At 39.5% G+C, this 26,506-nt stretch overlaps 3 protein-coding genes across 5 annotated transcripts; 1 reads left to right on the plus strand and 2 right to left on the minus strand.

The window, feature by feature from the left end:
• Positions 1–953: 953 nt before the first annotated feature.
• Positions 954–5,575, minus strand: creg1 (cellular repressor of E1A-stimulated genes 1). Its single transcript, XM_016566635.1, has 4 exons — positions 4,797–5,575; positions 3,751–3,870; positions 2,422–2,620; positions 954–1,668 (listed from the first exon to the last, which is right to left on the minus strand). The coding sequence occupies exons 1-4, from the start codon at positions 5,088–5,090 to the stop codon at positions 1,652–1,654; spliced, it is 630 nt and encodes a 209-aa protein (XP_016422121.1). The 5' UTR covers positions 5,091–5,575; the 3' UTR covers positions 954–1,651.
• A 1,366-nt stretch (positions 5,576–6,941) lies between these two features.
• On the plus strand, positions 6,942–8,190 carry LOC107751098 (histone H2A, sperm-like). Its single transcript, XM_016566700.1, has 2 exons — positions 6,942–7,013; positions 7,478–8,190. Exon 2 carries the CDS (start codon positions 7,494–7,496, stop codon positions 7,917–7,919), a length of 426 nt encoding a protein of 141 aa, XP_016422186.1. The 5' UTR covers positions 6,942–7,013; positions 7,478–7,493; the 3' UTR covers positions 7,920–8,190.
• Positions 8,191–9,336: 1,146 nt separating this feature from the next.
• On the minus strand, positions 9,337–21,711 carry setdb2 (SET domain bifurcated histone lysine methyltransferase 2). Of its 3 annotated transcripts, XM_016566636.1 has the most exons (13): positions 21,578–21,706; positions 21,421–21,461; positions 20,823–20,936; positions 18,637–18,723; positions 18,470–18,566; positions 16,351–16,645; positions 14,819–15,210; positions 13,792–13,961; positions 12,314–12,504; positions 11,029–11,074; positions 10,815–10,960; positions 10,291–10,379; positions 9,337–9,508 (listed from the first exon to the last, which is right to left on the minus strand). In XM_016566636.1, exons 2-13 carry the CDS (start codon positions 21,437–21,439, stop codon positions 9,469–9,471), a joined length of 1,686 nt encoding a protein of 561 aa, XP_016422122.1. In that variant the 5' UTR covers positions 21,440–21,461; positions 21,578–21,706; the 3' UTR covers positions 9,337–9,468. The 3 variants fall into 3 exon arrangements, with proteins under 3 accessions (XP_016422122.1, XP_016422123.1, XP_016422125.1); XM_016566637.1 differs by having other exon boundaries at positions 14,819–15,201; positions 21,421–21,706; XM_016566639.1 differs by lacking the exon at positions 9,337–9,508 and having other exon boundaries at positions 10,312–10,374; positions 21,421–21,711.
• Positions 21,712–26,506: the final 4,795 nt, after the last annotated feature.

Here is a 26,506-nt window from a genome sequence, read left to right on the forward strand (position 1 = left end):
GACGCGTCTCAACACACACACACACACACACACACACACACTCTCGTACCTGACACAGGTGAGATGGACAGCAGGATGACCACGGCTGACGCTCCTCTCCACGCCATCATTATCCCTCCGTCTGTTTGTCTGTCTGTCGTCTGATGGGCCGCAGGTTCGAGACGAACGAGTGTGTGTGTGACACTTCAGTGAAGATCGAGATCTGCTCTGTGACAGGAAGTGGCTCCTCGAGCTCCACCTGTACATACAGACACGACCCACCTACTGAAACACTGACGACACACACACACACCCTCCCACACACACACACTCACGCACGCGCACGCACACACTCACACACTCGCACGCACACGCACTCACACACACACTCACGCACGCGCACGCACACACTCACACACTCGCACGCACACGCACTCACACACACACTCACGCACGCGCACGCACACACTCACACACTCGCACGCACACGCACTCACACACACACTCACGCACGCGCACGCACACACTCACACACTCGCACGCACACGCACTCACACACACACTCACGCACGCGCACGCACACACTCACACACTCGCACGCACACGCACTCACACACACACTCACGCACGCGCACGCACACACTCACACACTCGCACGCACACGCACTCACACACACACTCACGCACGCGCACGCACACACTCACACACTCGCACGCACACGCACTCACACACACACTCACGCACGCGCACGCACACACTCACACACTCGCACGCACACGCACTCACACACACACTCACGCACGCGCACGCACACACTCACACACTCGCACGCACACGCACTCACACACACACTCACGCACGCGCACGCACACACTCACACACTCGCACGCACACGCACTCACACGCGCGCGCGGCCTACTCATTCTCAGAGAAAGATTTGAGTGATTAACAGAACGAGAGACGAACAATCCAATCAAAGATCAGCTCTTTATTTCACTGCATCACGACAAAAAAATCCTTATTAAAAATACATATCAGCGTTAGAAAAATAATCACTCTGAGTAAATATCATTTGACTGGCGTCTGTGTGATTTTATAGGGCTGGAAGACGTCAGATGAGCTACAATTACAGATCAACTGTAAAATACAAGCAAAATGAGCAAAAACTTCACATCAATACACTGTCATTTTTGTCACACAATTTTTTCATTACTGTATGGGGTAGGTTTAGGGTTGGGAGAGATGTAGACATTAATAAAACACAATCTAATATGTAGAAAATGAAATTTCATTGATTGTTTCCGGTCGGAGCTGTATCACTTCTAGCCACAACCCAAAAACTTCACATTTCCTGCTACAGGGGTCAGAGGTCAAAGGTTAGGGGCAAGGACACCAAATTGAACATCTATGAGTGACACGCGTGAATCTCACGAGGCTTTCTTAAGATTTCAATCTGCATTTGGTGCGAATCTGTGAAGGGCTTGTGCAAACTGCAAAAATCATTCGGAATTTACACATCATGCTGCATTAATGTTCTGGAGAAATTAACAACATGTGATTAATACACACACACACACACGCACACACACACACCATCAACCCGAGAAACATTCATAAATCCGAGTCTCTTCTGAAACACTCCATCAGTGATTCTGATCCGGTTCACCAGGATTACAGCGTGTCACTTCCTGTAGAAACACACACACACACACACACACACACACTGAGGTCACGTGACGTTCAGCACTGCGTCTGCTTCTGACTGATAACAGCTGCGCTCAGAGCTCATATGAACAGTATATTCAGAACTATATTGCTGGTAATGTAAGACTCAGAAGACGATAACTGGATGTGTTTCTGGACTGTTTCAGTGAATCAATTCAAAACTCTGATTCAGTGAATTGTTCACTCAGAAATGTCCAGTCTGCCCACTCTACTTCAAATGATTTATCAAAAAAAAAAAGGTTTTGAGTTTTTTCACTCAAAAACTGAATATTACCAAAATTCTCTTGAAATAATGCTTTTTTCATTAAAAAACTGAATATGACCAAAATTATCCACAAATAATGCTTTTTCATAAAAAAACTGAATATTACCAAAATTTATTCATAAATAATGCTTTTTTCACTGAAAAACTGAGATGCATGAGCTCAAATCAATGCAGCCTTCAATTAATCAGCTCCAAAAACAAACACAAAACCTGTGCTGATTGAAAGAAAACAAACTGATAAAAAATGAATCCAATATTTGGTGATAATATGAGAGATTTGTAAGGCCAGGAACACCAAATGAGCTAAAGGATTTTCAGTACAGCATAGGAGTTAAATGATTTCAGAGCAAATATATAAAGTGAGTTTAGTGCTGATTCACACTGACTGAATGGAACGGAGTCATATAAGTGAATCATCTAAGTGAAGCTCGATCACGTCTGCCGGACTCACCGCTGTGTTTCCGGTACGGAGTGGCTCGGTAATACTCCTCCGGCGTGACGGTTTTCACTCCGCCGAAGTAATCGAGCACCCAGACCTGTGTGATGTTCATCTTGGCGAAGAACCAGTTGTGGTCGGTGGGCCAGTCGATCATCTCTGGGTGTCTACTGAACAGAGCGGCTTTAGCCACCGATGCCTCACTGCCGTTCACCTGAAACAGATTCACGTCACACCGTCACTGATTCAGTCACACCGTCACTGATTCACACCATCACTGATTCACACCATCACTGATTCACACCGATTCAGCATCACACCATCACTGATTCACACCGATTCGCCATCACACCATCACTGATTCACAGCGATTCACCGTCATACCATCACTGATTCACAGCGTCGCTGATTCACACCAATTCAGCGTCACACCATCACTGATTTACACCGTCACTGATTCACACTGATTCACAGTCACTGATTCACACTGATTCAGCGTCACACCATCACTGATTCACACGATTCACAGTCACACCGTCACTGATTCATCATCACACCATCACTGATTCACACCGATTCACAGTCACACCATCACTGATTCACACCGATTCAGCGTCAAACCGTCACTGATTCACACCAACTCAGCGTCACACCATCACTGATTCACAATCACACCGTCACTGATTCACAGCGATTCACTGTCACACCATTACTGATTCACACGTCACTGATTCACACCGATTCAGCGTCACACCGTCACTGATTCACACCGATTCAGTGTCACACTGTCACTGATTCACACCATCACTGATTTACACTGATTCAGCATCATACCGTCACTGATTCACACCGATTCAGCGTCACACCGTCACTGATTCACACCATCACTGATTCACACCGATTCACCATCATACTGTCACTGATTCACACCGATTCAGCATCACACCGTCACTGATTCACACCGATTCAGCGTCACACCGTCACTGATTCACACCGATTCAGCATCACACGTCACTGATTTACACCGATTCAGCATCACTGATTCACACCGATTCAGCATCACACCGTCACTGATTTACACCGATTCAGCGTCACTGATTCACACCGATTCAGCATCACACCGTCACTGATTCACACCATCACTGATTTACACCGATTCAGCATCATACCGTCACTGATTCACACCGATTCAGCGTCACACCATTACTGATTCACACCGATTCAGCGTCACACCATTACTGATTCACACCGATTCAGCGTCACACCATTACTGATTCACACCGATTCAGTGTCACACCGTCACTGATTCACACCGATTCACACCGCACGAGAAGGGTGCTGTACCTCAACCATGGAGCCCGACAGGATGATGTGGGCGCACAGTGGACTCTGAGGATCGAATCCGTGATTCTTACAGTAGCTGGTCTGAGCCAGAGACACGGACAGAGACGACTGGGGATTCACCTGTCACACACACACACACACAGATCAGATCATGTCGTCTGCAGTGTGTGTTCATGTTTTTAACTTCAGCCACTTAGTTCTGCTGAATGTTGATAAAGACAAATCGCTGCGTCACGTCCTGACAGTCATGTGCTGAATCACACTTACATAATAAAACCACATCAGGGTTACATAGTCATAAAAACAAAAAAATAAATAAAAAAATTAAAATAACATGATATTTAAAAAGTAAAGTAAAAGTAAAAAAATAACTTTTTAATTAATTGTTTTCTCTCACACACACACACACACAAACATATATATATATATATATAATATGATTTCATGCCAGTTTATGTTTTATTGCATTTTATCTATTTATTTCATATTTTACATTTTTTCTTTCATTTTTTTTTTTTACAATTAATATAATTTTTATTACACTGCATCCATTTGTGTTTTATCTATTTTTACATTTGAGATTTTGGTCTATTTTGCTATCATATCATGTCTTCTTTCAGACTAGTAGAAAGAAAACATCCAAAATACACACATATATATATATATATATTTCCTATAATATATATGAAAAAACAATTTATGGAGCAAATTAGTAGAACAAAATTTCACATATATACATATATATATGTGTGTGTGTGTTGTTATATTTTGCTCCATAATTTGTCTTTTTTCAGACTAGAGGAAAGGAAACATCAAAGACACACAATGAAGTGTTGATTTTATTTCAGTTGATTTATGGAGCATCAACTGAATCCTAAATCCCCTCTGGAAAAACCTTGAACTCTAATATGACAACAAAATCAAACAAAAAATGTGAAAAAATGTGTTGTATTTATGTGCTGGAAATGCATGCACATTAGTGTTGCTACAGTAAAAGCATGGTAAATGTTCGTTAGGGTGTATGATTGATCAGCACTGATCCGCACCTGCAGGTCCTGCACCGAGATCTCCAGGTGTGTGAGGTACAGGTACGGGGTTCCGGTTCCGTTCCCCGCGGGCCCGTCGCTGATGGAGAAGGCGTTGGAGAACGGCTGTCCTCGGACCGGATCGTGAGTGGAGATCGTGGCCATCGAAGCCCAGTCGCACTTATTGACCACGAACCGGGCCATCCGAGCCACCTCCTCATGCGGCGGAACCGACAGAGAGCCACCGAGAGCGGCGACGAGCGCGACACACACCGCCAGCAGCGAGCGATCCTTCCTCCTCATCATCATCATCATCACTGAACCAAACCAGCCACCGATCACCGTAAACAACCGAGCACAAACGACTCTGATCACAGAGGCATAACTGATCACTGACTGAACACTGAACACAAATGATTCACATGAGTCGACTCCTGACACCACTGAATCAAATGAGCACAGAGTCACTGATCACTGACTGAACACAAATGATTCACATGAGTCGACTCCTGACACCACTGAATCAAATGAGCACAGAGTCACTGATCACTGACTGAACACAAATGATTCACATGAGTCGACTCCTGACACCACTGAATCAAATGAGCACAGAGTCACTGATCACTGACTGAACACAAATGATTCACATGATCACAGAGTCATGAATCAATGATTCATAAGATCTCACTGACCACGATTCATTTGATCACACGAACGCCACAACAAATGGTCACATGATCAAAACAGCTGTCATGTGACTTCAACACGTGTCTACAGAAGACTCCAAGCCACAAACAAGTTACTAAACCAACAAACACATTCGTTCAGTTATTAATAGATCTCAGATTTCTTTACCTGCTTGTGTGAGTTTCTCGAATAACATATTTAGTGATACAGAGTGGGAAGATTTTTGGCTTCTTTGACAAAAATTCTGCTTATCTAATAAAGTTGTTGAAGGAGACTAATAATATTAAAATTATCCATAATTGTTAAAAAAGAAAAAAGTATATCCAAACTTGTGAATAACTCCCAAAAATGTGTTTTTTTGTTGTTGTTGTTGTTGGTTGCTCTTTGAATCTAGACCCTTCTCACTTTAAATTCATTATCAGTTTATTGCTATTTCTTGCCAAATTTCACATTCATAAATGTACATTTTCAAAGAAAACTTCCTTTTTGTTTTCAGGAAACTTTTTGATGTGTATGTAAACTCTAATAATTCTATTGCATGTAAGACTCTTTCATGGTGTGATTCTTATAAGCTAACACAGTACGCTTTGATTTATTAATGCATGTAACCCTCGATGTCTTTTGTTCTTATTCTGTCTTTGCATTTGTTTTGATGTTCTTTTGTTGCATAAAAAAACGTTACTAAATCTTGAAACGAATACACTGTTTCACGTTCTATTCATATTTTAATGACTTCCTAAAACTACTCAATATTAAAGTACAGTGCATTATAGACACGATTTTCTGTAAAGCGTCTTTGAAATTTGTTTTGTGAAAAGCAATATGCAAATAACTTCCTGCCTGCATCAAATTCAATATACTGAAACTGATAAATATTATATTATCTTCATTTGACCCTCTAAATCTAGCACTATTCTAATTCTATTTGACATATTTGTTTTCTTTTTATTCATAAAAAACACTTACACTCTAACACTTGCACTCTCTGTTCTACTTCTATTCTACTTGTTTTCTTTTTATTTATTATATTTAGAAAACCCTTGTCACAGCACTTATATATTACTGCTCTTTTGTAAATTCTGATTGCTTCTGTTGTCCTCATTTGTAAGTCACTTTGGATAAAAGCAGCTGCTAAATGGCTAAATGTAAATGTCAATTATAATAAACATTTAAATATCACCTAATAATATAAACAAGCTTATAAGCAAATAGCTGCCTTTTAAAACTACTTTATTTCTTAAATACAGAAGTCAACATTTGATGTGGATCAAAAAAGTTCATCAAAGTTGTACTAAGAACATTTTGGTTTTAGGACAACTTTGATGAAAGCTTTTGATCCACTAATTCAAAAAAAAAAATGAAGTGTTGAAATGCGCTCATTGAGACTCACTCTAATTGATCAATCACGAAATAATCGATTCAAACAGCTGATTGGCCACCAGCTCATTTGCACAGGTGAGGTTCAGTTAAGCTCAGTATAAAACACAAGAATCTTAACTACTAGTTAAACAACTTTGCTGCTGTTCTTTGTTTGGCAGGTGTCGTAATCAGGTAAGTTTAAGTTGTTTTAATGTAAGCTTCAACTTTTGACTACCCTACTTAAATCAGATTTTACATTTGTAGATAATTATGTGGCTTTTTACGGTAGTTAACATTTGAAATAGATCAAAACCTTTCAAATTTGTTCTAAAACCAAAACAATAACAATCTTGACTTAGGACAACTTTAAACTTATTTTTTTGATCCACTTCAGATGTTGATTACTGAAAGGTTGTAATCACTACTTGTCATCGCGGCGTCCCGAGTTCGAACCCCAACTTCAGTCTTTAAAAAGAAAAGTAGCTACTTTATTCATTTGCAGTTGTACTAATTTCTAAATCTGTTTTTGACTCTTCAGGTACTTGATCAGACTGTCTTCTGCCAGTTGTGCAGCTGCATCGATCACTGTGCTGTTCTGGTTTTATTTACTTGTTTAAATTCTTTAACTTTCTAAATTTCATTTTGTCCGCCTCTAGAGCGGTTCATCGCATCATGTCTGGCCGCGGTAAGAAGCTGGTCGCTGCGCCGAAGAGCAAGTCCTCTGTGTCGCGTTCGACGCGCGCGGGGCTGCAGTTCCCCGTCGGTCGCGTCGCGCGTCTCCTGCGCAAGGGGAACTACGCGTCGCGCATCGGCTCCGGGGCGGCGGTGTACCTGACGGCGGTCATCGAGTATCTGTGCGCGGAGGTGCTGGAGCTGGCGGGCAACGCGAGCCGCGATAATAAGAAGCTGCGCATCGCGCCGCGGCACATCCAGCTAGCGGTGCGCAACGACGAGGAGCTGAACGCGCTGCTGGGCGGCGTCACGATCGCGGAGGGCGGCGTGCTTCCCAACATTCAGGCGCAGCTTCTGCCCAAGAAGACCAAAGCCCCGCGGGACACCGCCAACTCCAGCAAAGACGTCCAGTCCCAGGACTTCTGAAGCGCGGACTCCGTTTTAAGCACTTGACTGTTGATGGGTTTTAACTTTAATAAATCTGGTTTTCTTACGTCTGCCTGGTTTTGGTCTGAGCTTCATCAGAAGTTCCACTCTGCTGGGAAGACAATAGACGCATCACAATCTGTACTGGTTATAATGGGACTTGTATTGGTTTTAATGGACCTTGTGGGTCTCTACTGGTGACTGGTCATCTTCTGTTGGTGGATTGTTAAAAAAAAAAAAAAAACATGAATCCAAATGGAATGTCCCAAAACACTACAGAAGGCCTACATGTATATTATTTTTAAGCAGGGCACAGGTTTCTGAAGTCCCACATTAAGCCTGAACTGGCCTCATCTTGGTCTCGTTTGTGGCTTTTAGGTCCTTTTATGCTTGAGGCCTTCAAAGATTAACTCGGAGCAGAGTCTCGGTGCTCAAGCTTGTGACACTTTCAACAGAACTTATTTGCTTTTAAGAACCCTTGTCTTAACATGTTAAACACTGAAGCTCGATTAAATCTATTTTTGTAATCAATGTTATCTGTGTACTCCAATATACTGTGACGTACCAAGAACTTTTATTTTGTATGTTAAAGTCGGCTAAAAGCAAATATGGATAGCCTAGAGCTCAAAGCTAGATTTAGGCTGTGTTAAGGAGTTAGTGTTTGAGCTTCATCAGAAGTTCTGCAGGCTTCTGAAGTCTAAACTGGCCTCATCTTGGCCTCGTCTGTGGCTTTTATGCTTGTGGCCTTCAAAGATGAACTCAAGCTTGTGAAACTTTCAAAAGAACTTGCGTTTAAGAATACTTGAACCCTCATCTTAATGTTAAACACAGAAGCTCAGAAAAATATATTTCAGCAATAAACTTCCAACGTTTGTATACCAAAATATACTTCAAAGTGTGTTTTGTATCAATGTATAGGCTAAAAGCAAATATGGAGTCTAGCTCAAAAGTAGATTTATAATCTGTTTAATTTACTTATTTTTGGAAAATTGTGAAGCATGTTCCTAGTTGAGTTATATTCAGTTTTTTCTTCCCAAAATGTGATGTGAACATTTTGTTGGATATATATATATATATATATATAGGGTAAAATATTAAATTTTAAATGCTTTTAAAATTTAATTTATTTATTTACAAAAAAACTCATCTCCACACTTCATCTTGTGTCTCTTCAGATGAACGCAGTCGTTCTCAACCAGTGGGACTCAAAACGAGACGAAACTAGTATTAAAAACTTCATGTCCAGATATTTCTAATTTACTCCATCAGCTCTTTTATTGAAGAAGCAGGATTCTCAGTCTTAGAAAACATGGACAAACAGATGAGTTTAAAAGTGATTTTTACACCTGGAAAAGTCATACAAAATAAACAAAAACCTTTAAATGCCATGGCCATTTGTATAAAGAGCACGATTCTATAAAGAGCTTGAAATATTTTATTTATCAGGCAAAATTGTGAATAAAAGTTCCCAAACATTTAACATTGTAATTTTAATGAGGAAGCAGAGGACCGTCTCTGGAGCTTCAGCGCCGTCTCAATCAGACAAGCGTCACATGCTCCAGCTCAGTTCAGTTCCCGCTTTAACAGACCTGAGAAACCAAGCAGACATGAACAGAGTTTGTTTCTGAGCTCCTGCGCTTCACTCTTATGCCGAGTTCTCACCGCACGATTTTCTAAGACATCGCATCACTGTTTTCACACTGCGTGACTATCTGGGGTAGCATTCAGTTGCTGCTGTGTTCACATTGCAGGATGGAACGAGACAGCAGGTTACACACTGCGTGACTACACAATAGTAAGAATCGCCGACAGCTCTGTCTGGTGCAGGGTTGCCAGGTTTTCGCTACAAAACCCGCCCAATTACTACTCAAAACTAGCCAGAAAATAGCCCAATTGCTTTCGAGGGGGTCCCCCAGTAAAAACCGCATTTGGGGGTAAAATACACATTTTTTTGGCGGGGTTCTCCTGGTACAATTCACATTCCAGTGCCTAAATATCACGTTATTGGGGTCGCTTCAACCTGTTGACATGAAAAACAACCGGCGGCAATCGCGGATTTAGTAACACTACTGTTCATATAACTCCTCCCCAAACTTCCCGCTGCCCTGTATCTTGTCTCTCATTGGCTGTAGGTCATTGTGTTTTTCAGTCAGAACTCATTTCACACAGCGTGATTGTGAATCGCTGATTCCCTCAGATCGCGTCTTTGATAATTCACACTGTGTGATTGTCACTCGCGTGAACGAGCACCGATTTGCCTCCGATGTCGGGCATTTGTCGGCGATTTCGCAAAACCTGTCGGCGAGTGAAAAATCGGGCTAAAATCGTGCAGTGTGAACTCGGCATTAGTGTGATTCTGAACCATCCTCACCTGCTGGTGAAGAAGGCGACGAGCGGGAACTGTGGGTCGTGTGTGTCAGTGAAGACGTTCTGGAGGAAGAGGTTCGGCTCACAGCTGTGCTGCAGGTCAGTCAATCAATCAATCAAACAAAATTATATTTTTATGATTTTAGTTTTGGTTAACAATAATATCACTGATTTATAAATATATGTGACCCTGGAGCACAAACCCAGTCATAAGGGTCAATTTTTTGAAATTGAGATTTATGCATCATCTGAAAGCTGAATAAATAAGCTTTCCATTGATGTATGGTTTGTTAGGATAGAACAATATTTGAAAATCTGGAATCTGAGGGTGCAAAAAAACCTAAATATTGAGAAATAGCCTAATGATTTTTGGCATAAAAGGGAAATGTGTAATTGTGAGCCATACAATGTATTGTTGGCTATTGCTACAAATATACCCCAGCGACTTAACACTGCTTTTGTGCTGCAGAGACACATATATATATATGAGTGTGCAATGCTTTCTGGGTAACGTCTGCTGACACTCACGTTGAAGAATCGGGCCACGTTTCCCTCTTTCGAGGCGTCCAGGTAATACATCTGCTCTGGTGTGTGTTTGTGCTGCGGCTGTGATCGACCGTTTGATTCGCTCAGTCTGGGCTTCTTACTCACGATCTCCTCACACGCTTCGCTCCCTACAAACACACACAGAATCACACACACACACACCGTCCCGATCTGGATGTGTTCACTGTGATCGTACCGTTCTGACTGCAGTCCAGCGACGAGACGCCGAGCTGCTGCTGATCCTGAAACACAGCAGAAAACACTGTTTTCTATTTTAGTCTTAGTCCCGTGTTAAACGTCCTTGCTAGTCTTTATCATATTTAGTCAACCTTATCTTATTTTGTTTTAGTCAAGTTTTAGTCGACCAGGGGGCGGTTTCACGAGCAGGGCTTAAGACTAGTTTAGAACGGTCTAAACTGAAAACATAACTTAAAATACATCGGTGCCATTGTTTGGTCTTAAAATGCACACAAGTAATGCTTTTTTGTAAGGCATGTTTGTAAAAACTACTTAAATGTCCTAATTTAACAAAGGCCTAGTCCTGGTTTAATCTAAGCCCTGTCTGGGAAACCACCGCTAAAACCCTCAGCATTTTAGTCTAGTTTTAATCAATGAAATCTTAGTCACATGCTGTATAATGGTCAAGCTGATAAAAATTCTCTTTGCTAAAATTATAATCGTAATGATTGTTGTCATTTGAGAAATTTACTTTTGCATTTCAGGTATTGCACTTTCACAAATAAACACAAATCAACAGAATGTGGACTCATACACATGGTTTATTTACCTCATCTAGTGTACTGATTTATTATAGGCTTTTTATTATATAAATTAATACTAAAGACTTATGCACTCTCTCTGTCTACATTATGAAAACTGGTAAAACAAACAAAAATATTATAACAGTGAAATTACTAGTAATTCCACTAATTCAAAATTGCAATTTCCTGTTTCTCTATTAAAACAACAGCGGCTGAGTAAGTGCATTTATTCAGAAACCACAATCGCAAACAATACAGTCGAGATCTCATGACAGAACACAGACGCTTTCATTTAGATCGCTAAACTCCAGCGCGTTTGTCGCCGTTTTCAGATCATGGTTGCCAGATTGCAGAAAATAAACAAAGCACCGAGCAGAAAATGTATCAATGTAACAGCGAAGCTCTGATTCTGGGATTAGAACTCTTGATATCTGGCAACCGCACTCATGAGGCGTGTAGAGCAGTCCGCAATAACATTGTCTTTTTTTTTTTTTATGAAATTATTTTTTGTTTACATTTTAGTCTCGTCTTTTATTGTCAACCAAAACTGCTTGTTGATATAGTCACAGTTATTATTTATTGACCTTATTGTCATCTCGTCATCGTCTCATTTCAACTCATCAACAAACATTTTTCATAATAGTTTTCGTAAATGAAATGAACTCTAGTGGGGACGGGAGACTCCACCTGAGCACCAGGTCAAAGGTCACCTGCACTGACCTTGAGCTGAGCGAGTGGACTCTGGATCACAGGCACGTACAGCGGCGGAGAGCAGTCCAGCGGCTCAGTGACTGTCTCCATCGGTCCGGCGGGCAGCGTCCACTCCTCCACCACCTCCACCTCATCATCAGACACCAGCGGCTCTCGCTCCGCCGGCTCCTCCATGCTCTGCTGCTGCCGGAGAACCACGCCTGCGCGCGAGAGAACCGCATCAGCACTGAGACCAATCAGACCAGACCACTTCATCTGGACAAACTGATGCCAAATCTTAGAATCACTGAGATACTATTATAATTTTTGTTCATATTTTTAATTAATTTGTTTATTAAAATTATTAGTTTAAGATGTCTATATATATATATATATATATATTAAACTAAGTTTTAACTTTATTTTGTTTTAGTTATTTTAGTACTTTTAAACTAAAACTAAACAAAAGTGAGAAATGTGGCCTTGGCAACTAGCTAAAGATGAGCTGAAGTTTTTTTATATGTGACCCTGGACCTCAAAACCAGTCATAAGTATCTGAATAAATAAGCTTTCCATTGATGTATGGTTTGTTAGGATAGGACAATATTTGAAAATCTGGAATCTGAGGGTGCAGAAAAATCTAAATATTGAGAAAATCATCTTTAAAGTTGTTCAAATGAAGTTCTTAGCAATGCATATTACTAATCAAAAATTAAGTTTTAATATATTTACGGTAGGAAACAAACAAAATATCTTCATGGAACATGATCTTTACTTAATATCCTAATGATTTTTGGCATAAAAGAAAAATGTATAATTTTGACCCATACAATGTGTTGTTGGCTATTGCTACAAATATACCCCAGCGACTTAACACTGCTTTTGTGCTGCAGCGACACATATTTGGCTTTATTTCAGTTAATATTCATTTTATTTCAAGTAATGCAAATGTTTTGCATGGTTTTCGTTTTAGTTAACGACAACAACCCTGATTTATAATGAAAATGTTTTTAGTTTTAGTAAATACGGACGCATGTTTCCATCACAGAATAAAAAAAATTAAAAATGTAATTGCGATTATCTCACAATCCTTACTTTTTTCTTGCAGTTCTGAGAGATTCGGAGTCAGATTTGCAAGCTATAAATTGTGATATAAAAAACTTGCAATTGTGAGAAGAAGAAAAAAAGTCAGAATTGTGAGATTTTTTATTTTGTATTCTGTGGCAAGAAAACAGAACCGCAAGATATAAACTCAGAATTCTTTTATTTAAAAAAAAAAAAGAGATAAAATCGTGAGATATTTACTTTTTAATTTTTTTTTATTTTGTAGCAGAAACTAGCTTTCATAACTTAATGATAATAACCCTGATTTATATTTGAAGTAATGATAAAGTTTATTTTCTGATTTAATGATAACTCTGATTTATATTTTATTTTAGTTTAAGTAATGAAAACGTTTTATTTTGGTTTTCGTGTAAGTTTATGAGGAGCACACGGCGTCTGTGTACCTGCGTAAATACAGACGAAGGTTCCCTTGTCGAGGTCATCTCTGCAGCGAACGGCCCAGCCGCGGTCCGGCGTACGAAACACCTGCAGCCGCACGCGCAAACCCTTCTGCACCACACGGTTCTGACAGCGGCTCCTCGCACAGCCGCACCACGGGCCACACTCGAACAACCTGACCGATCATGCAACAGATCACGTGACAGATCAACAAATAACATGACAGGTCAACAGATCACACAACAGATCACACAACAGGTCACACAACAGGTGCATTCGACTTGAAGCGGCACTGTGCAGAATGATCAGTGTATAACATCAAGTACCGCGAGAGCGATAAGAGAGCAGATGGATCCTTATGCTTTCGAATCGCTCTTGCGGTACTTGATGTCATACACTGATCATTCTGCGCAGCGCCGCTTCAAGTCGAATGCGCCTAACATCACATGACAAGTCACATGACTGATCTCATGACTGATCACGTGAAATATCATTACAAATCACGTGAAAGATCACATGACAAATCACATGACAGATCAACAAATCACATGACAGATCACATGACAAATCACGTGAAATATCACATGACAAATCCTGTGAAAGATCACATGACAAATCACATGACAGATCAACAAATCACATGACAGATCACATGACAAATCACGTGAAATATCACATGACAAATCCTGTGAAAGATCACATGACAAATCACATGTTACACCAACAAATCACATGACAGGTCAACAAATCACATGACAAATCACGTGAAATATCACATAACAAATCACAGGCAAGTTCAAGCTCAAACCGGTGCGCACCGTTTTGCTACGGTTTCCGGTTTGACATGTTAGACCAACAAATCGCAACAAATCACATCACATGACAGGTCAACAAATCACATGACAAATCACGTGAAAGATCACATGACAAATCACATGTTATACCAACAAATCACACGACAGGTCAACAAATCACAACAGATCACATGACAAATCACATCACATGACAGATCACAAGCTCATCTCGACTCACCCTGCGCTCAGGGGCGCGCTCAGCCGCTGGTGTCTGTACGCTTGCTGCTCTCCCGCGCCTCCGAGCGTCTGCTGAACACATGCGCAGCTCCGTGCGTCTGCGCAGCCGTCGGTGCAGTCGCAGCACACTGAGAAGAGCGGCGCGGCGCTGAGGAAGCAGCCGTGTGGCCAGCGCTCTTTACGGTAGCGGAACTCTTTGGGCCGCGTCCCGTCCAGCTCGTTGAACAGAGAAACGGGAACCGGCTCGATCCCGCGGCTAAGGTCGCGCTCTAACAGCAGCGCAGCCGAGGCCGGAGCTCGCGCACGATTCTCTGGAACAATCTGTGGGTGGAAACTGAAGTTGTCCGGCTGCAGCACGCCGAGGCTCTCTGTCTGCAGCAGGAACTGAAGCACCTCGATCAGAACAGATCACACGTGCTAAATCAGTAGCCATATTTAAATCCAGACTCAAAACTCATGTTTAGCTGTGCATTTACTGAATGAGCACTGTGCTACGTCCCAACTGACTGCACTGTATTTGATGTATAATCATGTTCATTCTGAACCTTTTAAATCCATTTTTAAATCCTTGTTTTATTGTTGTTATTATTTTTTATGGTTATTTTAATTCCTTTTATATGTAAAGCACTTTGAATTACCATGGACCCTTTTCACAAGAATGTGATGACGCGATGACCTTTATTTATATAGCGCTTTTAACAATACAGATTGTGTCTAAGCAGCTGTACAGCATTAAACAGGAAAATAGTGTGTCGATAATGCAGAAGGACAATAGTAAACACTCAATTTTCAGCATCATCAGCATCAAAGTTTTTTTATATTTATATATATTTTTTAAATGCATGTACATTTATAACACTATACTTTGTATTTTATCACCTTTGCATCAAATTACAAAAAACCTAGTTAAGGCTAACGCAGCGTCTATGAAAGGGATTTGACCTCGTTCTCTCTTCTGACTGCCGTTATCAGTCTCGCTCAATTTTTTCCCTTTTTTTGAAAGTCGTGAAAACACTATCGTGGAGTTTTTCTTTTTGCTATTTGAGCAACTGGGAATGCAGAAAATATATTTGTGGTACTGTCCCATTCACTGCTCTTCAAGTTAACCAAACTATGACGACTTCTGCTGCTGAGAAACCTGAGAAATGTGAAAAAGGTCTATTGTGTTAGAAATGTGCTATATATTAGTGACCCTGCAGCACAAAAGCAGTGTTAAGTCGCTGGGGTATATTTGTAGCAATAGCCAACAATACATTGTATGGGTCAAAATTATACATTTTTCTTTTATGCCAAAAATCATTAGGATATTAAGTAAAGATAATGTTCCATGAAGATATTTTGTATGTTTCCTACCGTAAATATATCAAAACTTAATTTTTGATTAGTAATATGCATTGCTAAGAACTTCATTTGAACAACTTTAAAGATGATTTTCTCAGTATTTAGATTTTTTTGCTCCCTCAGATTCCAGATTTTCAAATATTGTCCTATCCTAACAAACCATACATCAATGGAAAGCTGATTAAACGTTACCTCCTCCAGGGAGCGCAGACTCCGTCCACACGGCGCTTTATAAAGCACACCGGTGTCTTGTGCGTCAGAATCGTCGCGCGGATCGCAGTGGCGCTGGAACTGGCACAGCATGGGCGCGCGCAGCGGGCTGTGACCCAGAAAGCGGTCTGCGTGAGCGGGCAGCTGCGGGACGCATGCAGCGCTGCAGTCGTGTGGATGGTAGACGAGATGCACAGGAGACCTGGGCTCTTCAGAACAGAAGCTCGCTGCAGACGTCTGGCTGTGATCGGAGCTCGACTCCCCGTCTCTGCAGAGTCTGCCAGACATCACAACAGCAACTTACTTTCTAAAATGAAACATTTTCTGCCTTAAAAACCTCTGGAGACAGCTGTTCACACATTTGTTACCTCTCGACTGGATTGTGTAACTCTTTGAATTGTGGCACATCAAAGTCCTAGGTCGCTCGTTTACAAATTACATTTTAAAAAGTGGTTTTATATACACAGAAAGCAAGTTAAGTGTTGACTTTAATTTTCCGTTTGTGAAAATAAAATGTCAAAATAGTAAAATAAAATAGAGTGAAATAATGTTGCATCGTCATTCAGAGTAACCGATATAAAATGTAAAATTACAAAGATGTAAAAATTAATAAACATACCTATTCTGACCCGTACTTATTAAAATATATAAAAGAATAAGTGATCATGCTAAACTTTATAATATTTAAAATAGTGCTGTCAAACAATTAATCACATCCAAAATAAAAGTTTTTGTTTGGATAATAGTAGCAGAAGTATTTAATGCCATGTCAGCATCTTAGGCTATTTTCATGGCAAAAACAATTAAAAAAAATACAAGTATAAACCAGTCTTATATTACACAAGATTTTTTTACATTAACATGTGATAAAAATTCTAAAACTTTTTCTGGCGAAATTATACTAAACTCTTTAAGGTGAGTCTTCACCTTTAAGCAAAAATGCACGATTAATCATTTGACAGCACTAATTAAAATTAAAATATATAATAGAATAAGTCATCATGCTAAATTTTATTATATTTAAAATGATCAAAAACTTTGAGCACTAAAAGCTAGTGGTATGAAGGACAGTGGCAAGGATTTGTAAATATTTAAAATGACAATTAATCAGTATTTGGGGGCTGAACATTAAACAGCCTTTTAATGTCATCTTGTTCTAAATATGCCTGACAAGATTTTCAGTTATATGAACTATTGTGACACTGAATGATATTTGAGTGGGTGTCTTGTATGTATGTGATAATAGCTTTTATAAATCATTCATAGGAACTGTAACGCTAAGCTCACATTTGAGATGGTCCTACTCTGTCTTTATAAACCAGGCGCCTGTTTTCTAGTTATTCTCTCATAAATCAAACACGAATATTTGTTTGATCACTTTCCTACAGAGTCTTTGCTAACAGTGTTAAACGTTCTAACGCAGTCAGCGCTACAAAGTGTCAAATCTTGAGGAAAGGTTTTTAACTCTGTGCTGCAGGAAGGGTTCAAACGAGGTCACTTCCTGTGTGCTACACAAGTTTATACAATGTAACATTCATCAGTCGGGGGAAACTATGTTTGTGAGACAGTTAAAGATGTGTTTCTGGTAAATATAACATTATATTATGACATATGATTGGATTGTTTTAATTGTCTAATGCAGTTGAGGAGATCAGGACCTCAAAACCACTGTTATAAAGCGGATAGTTCCGGTGCTTGATTCTGATTGGCTGAGCCGCATTTGAAGCTGTTGTAAATGACTCTACAAAGTAACATACATCTTTGTTTACGTTTGTGTGTTGCTCGGCAACCACTTTGTTGCAACCACAACTGTTTCTGAGGAGCTACATTGTTTGGTGGGAGAATACTGTTTTTATTAATATCATTACACTTTATTTGCTCTGTTTTATTTTGTGAAACCTTACTACGTATAAATAACCGTTTTATAAAAGCAATAAGCCCCGTGAAGCCGTGGTTTACAGTGAATTTACCTAACAACGCCCCTTAGCTGTTATAAATTCACTGTAAACCACGGCTTCACAGGGATTATTGCTTTATTATAAGGCAGGCGAGTAGATAAAGACATGGTTTATTACTAAAATAAATGATGATAATGCCAGACCGTGTGCTGTCCTTCTGCAGAAAGTTGTCCGTCTCCACACCGTTCCTCAGGCTCTCCGGAGAACACTGAGCCTCTGATACGGTCACCGTCAGTATATCTGAACACAGACGCGACTCTCGTCAGAATGAGACCAAACACGAGCAGCGCTGCTGATCACCAGCACAAACCTTCATCAATCAGCACCTCCTGAATGCCTTCGCTCCTGAGGGAGGTGAGCTCAGACTCCAGAATGATCTTCATGGCCTGAACATACTCTGAAACAGATCAGAAAAATCACACGATCAGCTGGAACCCATTCAAATACAGAAGTTAATGCGCCTCAGCTTGAGCATTTCAGTGCATCTGTACTAGCACTCGATAGAGATCCGACAGAGGGAAACAAGACTCAATTCTAGTTTCAACATTATTTGTTCTTCAGACATTTCTCTTTAAATAGAATAAATATGTGACCCTGGAGCACAAAACTAGTTATAAGGGTCAATTTTGTGAAATTGAGATTTATGCATCATCTGAAAGCTGAATAAATAAGCTTTCCATTGATGTATGGTTTGTTAGGATAGAACAATATTTGAAAATCTGGAATCTGAGGGTGCAAAAAAATCTAAATATTGAGAAAATCATCTTTAAAGTTGTCCAAATGAAGTTCTTAGCAATGAAAAGGAAAGTTTGTTTTTAAGATGTTAAGGTATCTTTAACATTTCTTGAGTTACAGGCATGCAAACTTTGGAGAAAAAACTTGAAACGTGATTTTTCCCCCCATTTTAAACTGTTACCATTGTCATATAATGCCACAAAGATTGCTAAAGTCAGCAGATTTTACTAACAGAGCCACTGATCTCGGAGTAAAAACAACATTATGATGCTGCCATCTTTCTAAAGTCATTTTACCCTCCTGTAATTTGGCTCTGAATCTCAGGTAAAAAGTTTGACCCTCCTCTACAAAATAGTGGATTACTCAGTAAATATTCATCCATGACATTTAATATTTTGGCTTTCATCACTAAACATGTTTATCTTTCTTCAGAAAGAATACTGACAAAATAAAAAAAATTGAGCCTGGGGTTTATTTGACACGGGATGATCCGTGTGTGTGTGTGTGTGTACCTCTGTCAGTAGCAGTGTTGTGTGTACCTCTGTCAGTGTTGTGTGTGTGTGTGTGTGTGTGTACCTCTGTCAGTAGCAGTGTTGTGTGTACCTCTGTCAGTGTTGTGTGTGTGTGTGTGTGTGTGTACCTCTGTCAGTAGCAGTGTTGTGTGTACCTCTGTCAGTGTTGTGTGTGTGTGTGTGTGTGTGTACCTCTGTCAGTAGCAGTGTTGTGTGTACCTCTGTCAGTGTTGTGTGTGTGTGTGTGTGTGTGTACCTCTGTCAGTAGCAGTGTTGTGTGTACCTCTGTCAGTGTTGTGTGTGTGTGTGTGTGTGTGTACCTCTGTCAGTAGCAGTGTTGTGTGTACCTCTGTCAGTGTTGTGTGTGTGTGTGTGTGTGTGTACCTCTGTCAGTAGCAGTGTTGTGTGTACCTCTGTCAGTGTTGTGTGTGTGTGTGTGTGTGTGTACCTCTGTCAGTAGCAGTGTTGTGTGTACCTCTGTCAGTGTTGTGTGTGTGTGTGTGTGTGTGTACCTCTGTCAGTAGCAGTGTTGTGTGTACCTCTGTCAGTGTTGTGTGTGTGTGTGTGTGTGTGTACCTCTGTCAGTAGCAGTGTTGTGTGTACCTCTGTCAGTGTTGTGTGTGTGTGTGTGTGTGTGTACCTCTGTCAGTAGCAGTGTTGTGTGTACCTCTGTCAGTGTTGTGTGTGTGTGTGTGTGTGTGTACCTCTGTCAGTAGCAGTGTTGTGTGTACCTCTGTCAGTGTTGTGTGTGTGTGTGTGTGTGTGTACCTCTGTCAGTAGCAGTGTTGTGTGTACCTCTGTCAGTGTTGTGTGTGTGTGTGTGTGTGTGTACCTCTGTCAGTAGCAGTGTTGTGTGTACCTCTGTCAGTGTTGTGTGTGTGTGTGTGTGTGTGTACCTCTGTCAGTAGCAGTGTTGTGTGTACCTCTGTCAGTGTTGTGTGTGTGTGTGTGTGTGTGTACCTCTGTCAGTAGCAGTGTTGTGTGTACCTCTGTCAGTGTTGTGTGTGTGTGTGTGTGTGTGTACCTCTGTCAGTAGCAGTGTTGTGTGTACCTCTGTCAGTGTTGTGTGTGTGTGTGTGTGTGTGTACCTCTGTCAGTAGCAGTGTTGTGTGTACCTCTGTCAGTGTTGTGTGTGTGTGTGTGTGTGTGTACCTCTGTCAGTAGCAGTGTTGTGTGTACCTCTGTCAGTGTTGTGTGTGTGTGTGTGTGTGTGTACCTCTGTCAGTGGCAGTGTTGTGTGTGTGTGTACCTCTGTCAGTAGCAGTGTTGTGTGTGATCGCATATCTTAAGTGATGAAGTCTCTTCAGCAGATCATCAAACACTCCATCAACATCCACCTCCTCCCAGAAGCTCCTGGCTTGCTCTGAAACACACCACCATCTTCTGATCACTCTTCATTCATCAGATCTTCTCTGTCTTACACAATAATGCTCAGGAGTTACAGAAATCAAAACTAGACCGCAAAGCTGCGATGCTGCAGAACATCTGACCGTCTCGAACCCTTTTAAACAGTTTTCATGCAAAGATCTGCAAATGTTCTGCTCCTGGAAACTCCTCAACACTCCCTCATTCTTCAGTCAGGGTCACCTCATGAATGCCTCCTGTTCTCTAGCTGAGGTCAAAACTTATTATATTAATATTATATTATCTCAAAGTTATTACTCAGTGAGTTAGCCTCATTATTCTGATCAAAGGACCGTGCGGCTTCAAAGAGCAACTTTGTATCAGAGCAGATACTAACATCATTCTCTCCCCAGTGACTCACAGACGGCCTCTGCAGTGTTCAAACTATTTCTACAACTGTTTTCTGTAGGATAAGTGAACTACTTCATGATTTCTGATCTTACCAGTTTCAAACTCCATCATCTCGTTGTGAGGCCCAGATGTGCTGATATCACACAAACATTAACAGACAACAACACGATCAAACAACAGAACTGCTCTAGTATCTCACAAAAACGCTGATTATAAACATTATATACAAACATCGCTCTAAAAACTTACGCAAACTGAATGAAAATGTCACATTTATTACTTAAACGACTCCACCGGAGTGAATGAAAGAACGCGACATCAAAGAAGAATCATCCGCACGTGTCCGAATCGAGTGAATCGTTCTTTCAAACCAATTCAATCAAACCGAAGCGTTGTGAATCACTCCTACATTACAGAGAACCATAAACAGCACAGCATTTAATGCAAACTTTATAACCTAACTAATACGATATAGTGAACTACTAAGTGTATTTTACTCCGCTCGCGGTCTTTTGTTTGAATGAGGAGGACTCGAATTATTTAGTGATTCATTTGTTGGTGAACTGTCCGAACGAACCGATTCGCTAGAATTAATCCAATGTTTTGTTCCAGTTAAAGTCAAAAGCAATAGATCATCGATATCTCACAGTTATCGGTGGTCTTTTCGTGACGGTTTTCGACACAGTACGCCATCGTTTAATCGAATAATATTGCTGGTAATGTCAGGTTTGTGTATAAATATAAGATGTTAATTAGTTCTCTAGCATCAGTGAATCGGTGTTCGTCTTTGTATGTCTGTGTGTAACATCACATGTGAAACTAGCCGCAAGTTTATTTTATTTCATTAACACAGTAAACAGATGCCGATTTAATATTAACATGCATAACGCGCACATGTATATGGCACGTGACGGGTTTTTGTATGTTATGTATCATGTACTTCCGGTGAGGTTTTGTAACAATGATTATGCGCTTATTATGCAATTATTCAGTTGTACAGTAAGACCGCAGCGGATCTCATTATTTACAGTATTTACATCTCTTCAGTCATATTGCTCGTGTTCAGTGTGTGTTTGTGTTTTAAATCTGCCATGCTGTACGCCGATACTGTACTAGTTACTCTTTAGTATTAATAATAGTCGAAGATACTTTCCTGTTTATTACTGTGACGCTGCTTTGAAACAGATGTGCTATAAAAACAAATGTGAATTGACTTAAATTACTGATTATTGATCCCGCATTTATTTATTTTGATTTTACAGTAGAACAGTATGTGTAGTAACTGGTATTTTGGGTAAACCATATTTAGTATATATATATATATATATATGAAGAGTTTATTTGCAAAAGCACAACTTTTTTTTTTTTTCAAAAATCATGTTTTTTATTGTTATCACGTTTTTATTGTGTTTTATTGTGTTAGTTAGCTGTAGTTTTTTTGTTATTTCACTAACCTAATCAAAATAACCCAACTGCAGTTTGATTGAGATTAATTGGAATGCACGATGAAAAAAACAAGATTTTTGAAAATTGTTAAAAACAGAGCTATGTTTTTGCAAATGAATTCTTACAATGAAAAAAAATGATATTATATTATATAAAAATGACAATGTTATATTGAAAAGGTTGAGAAACACTGTAAACAGAGGAGAGCGTGTTATTCATTGACTCTGGACAGATCAGTGCTCTACATCAGAGTAACACACCTCACACCTGCTGGTCTGGACTCAGAATCACAGCAGAGACAGCAGCTTTACTTCCAAGATCACACATTTACTGCATGCTAGACAGACGACAGAATGACCAAAACTGACATTAGATGCCATGAAAACTAAATAGAAATATAAAAAACCTAATAAAGATGACAAAACACATAACAAAATGAATAAAACTGACATGAAATGTTATGAAAATTAAATAGAAATATTTAAAAAAAAACTAATAAAAAATGTCAAAAGCGCTTAACAAAATGACTAAAAGTTATATAAAATTTAATGAAAACGAAATAGAAATATGAAAAACCCGATGGAAATAACAAAAGCACAAAAAATTACCAAAACTGACATAAAATGTAATGAAAACTAAATAAAAATATAAAAACCTAATAGAAATAACAAAAACACATAACAAAATGAATAAAACTGACATGAAATTTTATGAAAACTAAATAGAAATATAAAAAAACTCTATTTAGACTCTATATAAAAAATGTCAAAAGCGCTTAACAAAATGACCAAAAGTTACATAAAATGTAATGAAAGCTAAGTAGAAATATAAAAAAAACCAAAAATTTGAAAAATAACGAAAGCACATAAAATGTAATGAAAACTAAGTAGAAATATAAAAAAAAACTAAAATTTATAAAAAATGGCAGAAGCACGACAAAATAACTCAAACTAAAATTAACTGAAAAATAAAAGCTAATTCAACATATTAATAAAAACAGTAAAATTATACGAAGAGTTTATTTGTAAAAATAGATAACTCACTGCAGCACTTAAGCCTGCACTGCAAAAAATACTTTCTTGTTTTCTAGTATAAATATCTAAAAATTCTTAGATCAAGATGCATTCACTAGAGAATCAAAATGATGAAGATATTTAGTCTTGTTTGTCTGAAAAACTAAATGAAGTGCATTTTGCTTAAAATGTAAAATATCTGCCGGTGAGGTGAGAAAAATAATCTTGTTTTAAGAGTAATTTCCTTACATCACCGTCAGATATTTTTACTTGTTTTAAGAAAAATGCACTTTATTTAGTTTTTTCCCCTGGAAACAAGACTATCTTACATCATTTTGCTTCTCTAGTACATGCATCTTGATTTAATAATTTTTTGATATTTTGACTAGAAACAAGACAAAAATACTACACAAGTTAAGCCTTTTTTCTGCAGTGAACTGTTCTCGGATTAATGTTTGGCTGTTTGCTGACTTCATTTAAACATTTTTGTTGTTGTTTTGTCATTATTGTTAGTTATTTGTTGTACTGTGATTTAAAGAGCTCATCTTTTTAACATTTGTTGACTGTCACCTGAAGGAGTGGATTCTGGATTCATCATGACCTTCATCAAGATATTAATTATATGGGCTCTTGTGTGATTATTATATCAAGTTATTAATCAGTATTTAACCTTCTAGATTGTTTGCTGATGGAATAAGTCTATGTTTTCTCAGGGTCACAGTGCCATGTCACAGGAGGTCTAGACGAGTGTTCTAGACATCTGTGATATTGATATGTCTGCATAATAGATATTAAAGTGAATTCTGCTGTATTCTGTCTTTTACCTGCTAAGATGCTAGCTTCATATTGTGTGTGTAATGAACCATACTGATAAGAGCTAGGCAAACTTGAAGTACAGATAAGTGTTCGGTGTGTGTGTGTGTGCGTGCTTGTGTGTGTGTGAGTCAGAGAGAGAGAAAGAGAGGGTGTGTGTGTGTGAGAGAGAGAGAGAGCGTGTGTGTGTGTATGTGTGTGTATGTGTGTGTATGTGTGTGTATGTGTGTGTATGTGTGTGTATGTGTGTGTATGTGTGTGTATGTGTGTGTATGTGTGTGTATGTGTGTGTATGTGTGTGTATGTGTGTGTATGTGTGTGTATGTGTGTGTATGTGTGTGTATGTGTGTGTATGTGTGTGTATGTGTGTGTATGTGTGTGTATGTGTGTGTATGTGTGTGTATGTGTGTGTATGTGTGTGTATGTGTGTGTATGTGTGTGTATGTGTGTGTATGTGTGTGTATGTGTGTGTATGTGTGTGTATGTGTGTGTATGTGTGTGTATGTGTGTGTATGTGTGTGTATGTGTGTGTATGTGTGTGTATGTGTGTGTATGTGTGTGTATGTGTGTGTATGTGTGTGTATGTGTGTGTATGTGTGTGTATGTGTGTGTATGTGTGTGTATGTGTGTGTATGTGTGTGTATGTGTGTGTATGTGTGTGTATGTGTGTGTATGTGTGTGTATGTGTGTGTATGTGTGTGTATGTGTGTGTATGTGTGTGTATGTGTGTGTATGTGTGTGTATGTGTGTGTATGTGTGTGTATGTGTGTGTATGTGTGTGTATGTGTGTGTATGTGTGTGTATGTGTGTGTATGTGTGTGTATGTGTGTGTATGTGTGTGTATGTGTGTGTATGTGTGTGTATGTGTGTGTATGTGTGTGTATGTGTGTGTATGTGTGTGTATGTGTGTGTATGTGTGTGTATGTGTGTGTATGTGTGTGTATGTGTGTGTATGTGTGTGTATGTGTGTGTATGTGTGTGTATGTGTGTGTATGTGTGTGTATGTGTGTGTATGTGTGTGTATGTGTGTGTATGTGTGTGTATGTGTGTGTATGTGTGTGTATGTGTGTGTATGTGTGTGTATGTGTGTGTATGTGTGTGTATGTGTGTGTATGTGTGTGTATGTGTGTGTATGTGTGTGTATGTGTGTGTATGTGTGTGTATGTGTGTGTATGTGTGTGTATGTGTGTGTATGTGTGTGTATGTGTGTGTATGTGTGTGTATGTGTGTGTATGTGTGTGTATGTGTGTGTATGTGTGTGTATGTGTGTGTATGTGTGTGTATGTGTGTGTATGTGTGTGTATGTGTGTGTATGTGTGTGTATGTGTGTGTATGTGTGTGTATGTGTGTGTATGTGTGTGTATGTGTGTGTATGTGTGTGTATGTGTGTGTATGTGTGTGTGTGTGTTGACATCTCTCTCTGTGTTAGATGAGAAGACTGTCCTGGAGAAGTTCATCATCTGACGCCATTCTGATCAAGAATAGGTCTCTGGCCTAAATTACCATGCTTTGAATTTTGACGTCCATATGTGGAGATTTACTAAGTTATCTAGGTTTCGGCCAATCAGGATCTTCCTACCCTATGCATTGATGTAATTAGTGACCTCTGTTAGAGTATAATTACTGGAGTTTCAAGCATGTACACAGAGCGGCCCACAAACTCCTTGCGAGGGTTGAAGCTGACTTCTGCGAATGTAACTGCAAACTATTTTCTTCAGTCAATTTTTCTTCAATTGACTGCATCTCTGACTCCCGGTCTTCATTCATCAAACCTGAGCTGTCCATCAATAAATGGGGGGGAAAGTAACTGGATTTATTTGACTTATTTGAAAACGTAACTCAGATATTTTCTTGTAAATTAAAAAGTAATGCGTTACTTCACTAGTTACTTGACAAAGCTAATCTG

Source organism: Sinocyclocheilus rhinocerous, unplaced genomic scaffold (genome assembly GCF_001515625.1).
Source record: "Sinocyclocheilus rhinocerous isolate Xijiao unplaced genomic scaffold, SAMN03320098_v1.1 scaffold632, whole genome shotgun sequence".
NCBI lineage: Eukaryota > Metazoa > Chordata > Actinopteri > Cypriniformes > Cyprinidae > Sinocyclocheilus > Sinocyclocheilus rhinocerous.

What these genes read in the sequence shown, in the direction of transcription:
- creg1 (XM_016566635.1), bottom strand. Translation starts at nt 5,090, where the DNA reads ATGATGATGATGATGAGGAGGAAGGATCGCTCGCTGCTGGCGGTGTGT. An exon ending in TCTCGGTGCAGGACCTGCAG is followed by an intron (nt 3,871 to 4,796) that starts GTGCGGATCAGT and finishes TGTGTGTGACAG; the next exon opens with GTGAATCCCCAGTCGTCTCT. An exon ending in TGTCGGGCTCCATGGTTGAG is followed by an intron (nt 2,621 to 3,750) that starts GTACAGCACCCT and finishes AATCTGTTTCAG; the next exon opens with GTGAACGGCAGTGAGGCATC.
- LOC107751098 (XM_016566700.1), top strand. Translation starts at nt 7,494, where the DNA reads ATGTCTGGCCGCGGTAAGAAGCTGGTCGCTGCGCCGAAGAGCAAGTCC.
- setdb2 (XM_016566636.1), bottom strand. An exon ending in CAACACTGCTACTGACAGAG is followed by an intron (nt 18,724 to 20,822) that starts GTACACACACAC and finishes GATCTGTTTCAG; the next exon opens with AGTATGTTCAGGCCATGAAG. An exon ending in CTGCAGAAGGACAGCACACG is followed by an intron (nt 16,646 to 18,469) that starts GTCTGGCATTAT and finishes GATGTCTGGCAG; the next exon opens with ACTCTGCAGAGACGGGGAGT.